This window comes from Mustela erminea, chromosome 4 (assembly GCF_009829155.1).
Source record: "Mustela erminea isolate mMusErm1 chromosome 4, mMusErm1.Pri, whole genome shotgun sequence".
Taxonomy (NCBI): Eukaryota; Metazoa; Chordata; class Mammalia; order Carnivora; family Mustelidae; genus Mustela; species Mustela erminea.
In genome coordinates this window covers 61,505,865-61,512,437 of record NC_045617.1, presented here as the reverse complement: position 1 = coordinate 61,512,437, position 6,573 = coordinate 61,505,865, and the positions used below count along the sequence as shown (strand labels likewise).

General features: G+C 38.0%; 1 protein-coding gene across 1 annotated transcript; it reads right to left on the bottom strand.

Annotated features, from left to right (window-relative positions):
• Positions 1-3,671: 3,671 nt before the first annotated feature.
• LOC116588394 (protein FAM161A-like) lies at positions 3,672-6,348 on the bottom strand. Its single transcript, XM_032339361.1, has one exon. The coding sequence runs from the start codon at positions 6,301-6,303 to the stop codon at positions 4,114-4,116; it is 2,190 nt and encodes a 729-aa protein (XP_032195252.1). The 5' UTR covers positions 6,304-6,348; the 3' UTR covers positions 3,672-4,113.
• Between the last annotated feature and the right edge of the window lie 225 nt (positions 6,349-6,573).

The following is a 6,573-nucleotide window of genomic DNA, read 5'->3' as shown; positions in this document are numbered from 1 at the left end:
CTATGCCTCATCTAGAAAGACACAGTCACTCTTATATGTGGAAGAGCATCAATGATCCATGTCTGTTTTGTTTTCAGTGAAGGGCAACTAACAGTTTCCTCCTCAACAACAATTTACAGTGTGTTCTCTGATAAAGTATTAGATAATGCTCATCTGTAAACTACTTGGTATAATAATTAAAGGTATTGTGGTCCATAACAAACCTTATGAGATATAGTAAACTGCAAGGTGTAGAGATCAATAAGAAACATTAAAATTATATGCTAGAGATAACAAAATATTTGTGGGAAATAAAGACTGGGCCATCTTCTCTTAAAGTACTAGAGTGTAGAATAAACCCTCCTGCTATCACAATATTGCCATGAATACATACTGAAAAATTCTTAACAAAATAAAAGTAAGGCAAATGCAAGTATTGTATAAAATATAATACATTATGCTTAAGCCTTACAAATTTGGCTTAACAATTTAAAAATAATATATTATCATTTAATGACTATCCTAATAGATGCAAAAAAATTTTGGCAAAATCATCATCCAATCATAATAAAATCAGTTAACCTAAGAACAGAAGGAAATTCTGTAAGGTTGCAAAGTTATTTATGAAAACGCATGTAGCACATATCATTTGTAATGCAAAAACATCATCTATTCAACATTATACTAGATGCTAAAAAGCAGTATGTTAGTGGCAAGATAGTAATGTCAAGAAAAACAAACAAAAATAGAATAAAGTCATTATATTAACATCTGATTATCTATGTAGAAAAAAATAAAAGAAATTACCAAGAAATTTTTGTAAAGAATTAGGAAATTTTATAAAAATTTTCAAAGCTGGGGGCTATAAAGTCAATGCGCAAAAATCAACTGCATTCATACACACTTGTCTCAATCAGGTGGAAAAAAAATTGTGAAAATTATATATGACAAGATAAAAGTGTAACTCTCATTTCTATTTCGGGTTATTTATGTACCAAATCAATTATATTTGAAGTCCCCGCATAATTACTTTTATTTTGTTCATTTTCTGTGTTCTTTCTGTGTATGAAATTAAGGGGATGAGTCTAAATTGACATCAAAGAAAAACCAAACACTCCTAAAGAAGAAAAAGGGGGTTGGGTTGGGGTAGAATTTGTCCTAACAGTTATAAAGAATTATTATAAAGCTGTAATTAATAACACAAGGTGTTATTGAAACAATAGAAAAATCATAAAAATGAACAGCCCTACACATATGTGAACAGTTGTTTTCTAATAGTGTTTTACTAAAGATCGGTGGAAAAGAATGTACTTTGCAACAGATCCTACTGGCACCATTGGTTATCTATATGGAGAAAATATAAAATTAGTCCCCTGACTGATGCCATAAATATGTTAATGACTGAAAGATAAAAATAATATTTCTGATGACAATTTAGGATCATATCTTTATGGAATTAAATAGAATATAATTGATTAAACCCAGTATTACTGACAGTTTGAACTACATTAAGTATCAATCACTGTAGCATGAAAATAGAAGCCACAAACTGGGAGAAAATACACACAACACACAGAAGTGATCAGTGCAAGTATCCAGAATGAATGAATAGCACCTATTCATCAGGTTAAAAAGATACACTATGATAAAAAATGAGAAAATATATAAACATGCACTTCACATAATAGAAAACCCAAATGTCCAATAAGCATGCGAGATTTCCTATCTGATTTATAATCAAAAGCATGCAAATTTACAATGTGATTTATGATTTTATGCCTACTAGACTGGCAAACATAGAGAGTCTGGGGATATTGAGAGTTGGTGAGGATATGGAGCCATGGGAACAATGAGATACAGTTGTTGGAAATGGAGATCAGTGGGCCACTTTGAGAAAAATTTGTTTTCATATGGGATATTTGAATACGTTCATACTCTACAATCCAAGAATTCTTCTCCTGTACATGTGCACCAGACCCCTAGTGGAAGAACATCCTCAATAACACATATAATAGCAAATGTGAGAATGAAAAATATATTAGGATAAAGTCACAGAATAGAAAACTAGATATACATGCACACAGTTATATACATGAATATTTGGAACATAATGACTAAGGAAAAAAGCCAACTGAGCAGAACGCACACTGCATAATCCCCTTTTATGCAAAAAAGAATTCAAAAAAAGTAAATAACATTTTGCTTAGAAATACAAATTTTGTGGTTAAAGTATGCAAAAAAAAAAAGAGGAAATGATGAACATACAATTTGGGTTACTGAGAAGTAAAGGATGAGCAGGGTAAGATACACAGAACTACAGTGGTGAGGCTGTCACTTTCTGTCTTTACCATTGATCTCACTACCAGGTATGCAAGTGTTCACTGCAGCAATGTTCTTTATACCTTACCACGCATAGTTTAAAATATTACTCTGAATCTACCCACTATTTCATAATTTTTTAAAAACGTTCCTACTATCTATTTAAAGCTTTAGAAGAAAATCAAATACCTTTCAGTAGGCTCCCATAGAGAGATGCAAGTTTTTGTAATTTCTTGTCTGTTCAGGTTTCTTGGATGTGTGACTCTTGTTTGACTTTCCCATACCCCTGATGGAGCTCAGAGCATATCTAAGGCATTGTGTCTATTTTAACAGTGTCAAACAATTAAACAAATCTTCGCAGATAGTGTTGTTCTTTTATTTAGTAATTTATTCGTCTGTCAAGTATGTACTATTTTTAAGTCCCTTCTGTATGTTGAGCATGAGGAAGGCTATTGCCCTCTCACTGTTTACAATTTTAGTAGCAGAGATAAAACTACTCCAAAGACAGCTCTTTTGCAAAGCAGTAAAGGAAGAGTGCTGTCCGAGGAGCAAAACTGCAGGTGCTATAGGAATTGAAAGGTGGAAGAATGATTGCAGGGGTAATAATGCAGCTGTTTCAATATTAGAGCTGCTTGGGGAACTTCAGATGCAAATTTCTAAGGTTGGGATCAAGAACTTGGAAGAAAGTCTCAGGAAGGAAATTGGAATGTCATAATAAGGAAGTGAGTGGAAGTGAGACTTCCTTTAAACAACAGCTGTCAGATTCTCTCTGGTGAAGCAAAATACTGCCTAGACAGACGGAGTGGCATCCATCATCTCATCCGTAAGTTCAATTTAAATTGACATTCTGGGGCGCCTGGGTGGCTCAGTGGTTTAGGCCTCTGCCTTCGGCTCAGGTCATGATCTCAGGGTCCTGGGATCGAGCCCCACATCGGGCTCTCTGCTCAGCGGGGAGCCTGCTTCCCCCTCTCTCTCTGCCTGCCTCTCTGCCTACTTGTGATTTCTGTCTATCAAATAAATAAATAAAAATCTTAAAAAAAAAAAAAAAAAAAAATTGACATTCTGACCCTATCTAACTATGCAGGCTTCAGTAGTGTGCTGTAAGTTCAGTCACACGACACGCTACATACTGGTCATAAAGGAATTATGGCAAAGTTGTGCATGCATGAGCGTGTGTGTGTGTGTGTGTGTGTGTGTGTGTGCGTGTGTGCAGGTGAATTAAAGCACAGAAGTTTGTACAGTATGAAATGGGAATGGAGATCCCTTCACAGTGAATAAATACAAAATGTAGCAAGGAGTGTTCAGCACCCTAGATTAAACCATATTGTATCAGTCTAGTCTTTCCTGTGGGGAGGCCAGGCATTGTGCAATCTTTTTTTTTTTTTTTTATAATTTGAAGATTTATTGATTCAGACTTTCCAGAAAATTTTTTTTGAATCACCAAAAGCCAATATTTCTGCTCTCAATGCCACGCCATTTGTTTCCACACCAAATACAGAAGTAACACATACTTTTCTAACCAATCAGTTTGTGACAACTATGATTCTCAAATGCTTTTTAAAAGAATACAAGTAAGATCAAAGTTGCGAACCATTAGGAGTGATTAAAAAACCTGACTAGGCAAAGCCTTACCCTAACTGAACCGACAACTGTTTGGCTGGACTTGGCTTTTTCAGGTTACAGATGACTTTGCTCAAGAGCCCTGTACCTATTGGAGGGCTCTCATGGATGTTCTTCACACCACAAGCATGGATGGTTAGGCCCAGGGCTGCCATTGACAGTGCAGGCACAGACGGGAGAGCCGCAGGTACTGTGTTACTCCATAACAGATTTTTCTTCTCCGCTCTCTTCATCAGCTTCCTCTTTTTCCTTGTAAGAATCCTGGCTGTTCGTATCCATAAAATGATTTTCCTCCCCACTCTCTCTTTCTTCTCTTTTTTCTTCTTCCTCAAAGCTTTCTTTATCGTCAGTGAAACTCTTCATCTCTTGATTGCTGAAGTAGTCAATTATTTTTCCACTTTGGCCTTTCTTTGAAACAAACTCATCAGACAGTCCTAGTGCTTTTAGGGTGTTAGAATAATGCTTTTCTGCTGCCATTCTTGCATTTTTCTGAGCAACTCTTTCAAATAGTAGCGGCCTGTGTTTTAATTTTTCTTCTCTTTCTTCTAGTTCTCGCTGGTATTCTCTCATCCTTTCATTTTCACTCTTTCTGAGAGATTTGACTCTGGATTTAGACATTTGAGCTAAACTTTGATGTGAGTCATAAGCCTTAGCCCGGATTGTCAGGAGTTTCTGCAATTCTTTCATTCTTTGCTTCTGTTTAGTTAGGATCCGATTTCTCTCTTCTTCCAACATTTTCTTTTCCTCAAGTGATCTCCTCGTGGCTTGCTCTCTTCCTCTGGAAGACACTGTGGGCACTGGAGGGTTGCAGTTACAAGGCACAGGCTTTGCACTTGCACTTCTTACTGTCAGTTTGTGCCTTGGAGAGAGATTAGGCCGTGTTTCTTTTAAATGTTCTTCATCTGTTGCAATGTCTGCCAGAATTTTCTCTCTTTTAGTGGATGCGCTAGAGGCCGCATGAAGACCAGATGGTTTACGGCCAATGGTTAGGAGTTCTGAACACTTCTGTTCTGAGAGGTGTTTCCGGTATCTCTCAGGAAGGTATTCAAAATTGGCAGTTTGGCATCTCAACTCGTGTTTACGCTTCAACTTTTCAACCTGTTCAGGACACTTGAGCTTCCTCGGAGCACAGCTTCTGAGACCTGACCTACAAGGCAGAGGAGATGAATACTGCAAAAGCTCTTGGGCCCTCAGCTGCATCACAATCTCTCTATAGAGCTCTTCTTCTTTTAATTTTTCATTGGAGGTTGAGCTAAACTTTGAGCTTACGGTTGAGCCATAAGTAGATCGAGGTATAGGTCTGGCCTTAAATTGATTTGTTTTCTTTTTAGACTTGCATAAGTCTCTCAGCTGCTTTTCCCGGATTGCTTGCTTCTGTTCCTCCCTTGCAATAAACTTAAATGGTTTTTGTGAAGCCAAAAGAGCTTCTTTGGTTTTTTCCTTCAAACGCCTCCTGCGTTCTTCATTTTGCTTGACTATGTCATGATAAAGGGGGAGAAAGACGAATGCAGGAACTGGATTGGCTCGGAATTTTTTCTTACACTCTGATTCTTCTTCTTGTTCTCTGAGCACTTGGTGTGCCATTTCAATATCTGATTTAGATTTCATGTTCTCTTCTTTTTTCCTCTGTTCCCTAATCATCATTTGAAAAGGCTCAGGTACTGTAATCCTTGGCACCCATTCTCTTGGTTTCTTCTTTGTTTTTTCAACTGCCGGGAAATCAGCATCTTTATACCGAATATAATCTTCAACAGAAAAATTTGTCCACATGTTGTTAATGAGTTCTTTAGCATAGCTCATCACCCTCTTTTTTTCAGGATACTCTTTTTCTGAGTTCGGCAACTCATCTTCAGAGGAAGACATAATCAAGGAGGACGACTGTCCTAAATCAGGCTCTGAAAATGATGTCATTAACGAGATTGTGTGATAGGAGTTCTTTTCTGAATCAGACCTGGAAGAGACACTAGAAGCTTCTTCCCTGATGATCACTGGCTGAACTTCTTTTAAATTTAATTTATTCTGGTACATCTTCTCTAACTTTGCCATAGTTTCCAAGTGGGCAGCTTTCAGCTCTTCTAGCTTCCTAAAATACTCTTCATTCGAGTGGTATATATCAGAAAAGTCCACAAAGTCCTCCTTGCTTGTATGTGTTTGTTTGTCCACCTCAGAAATGTTGGTGTTAAAATCAGTCCCCGCCAGCGCCGGCAGCACAGCCTTCTCCTCTTCCTCGCCTTCTTCCTCCTCTAAGGCCGCTGCCGCCGCTGCCGCCAGGGCCTCCGAAGGGTCTTCGCGTTCATTCTGGGCGACCTGCGCTCCGACGCTGGGATTTTCCGGAGTTTGGAGAATGGAGGCCTCCAGCTTCGCCGCTCGGTGCGAGGCGGCCATCACCGCGCCGCGGAGGCCTGAGCGCCCGCGCTGGCCCGGGGCGGGGGAGCTCCATTGCGCAATCTTTAAGAATCAACCCCAAGATTCCTTGATATAGACATCAAATCCTAAATAGGTGCCTGATCTTTAGATCTTCATTTCAAATTTCTTGCTATACATCTCCACATGGTTTAACCAATAAACATTTTACCTTTGATATGTTCAAATAGAAATTCTTCATCTGTCCTTCTATTGGCTTCCCCTCGCTTTTTTTTTTTTTTTAATTAATGT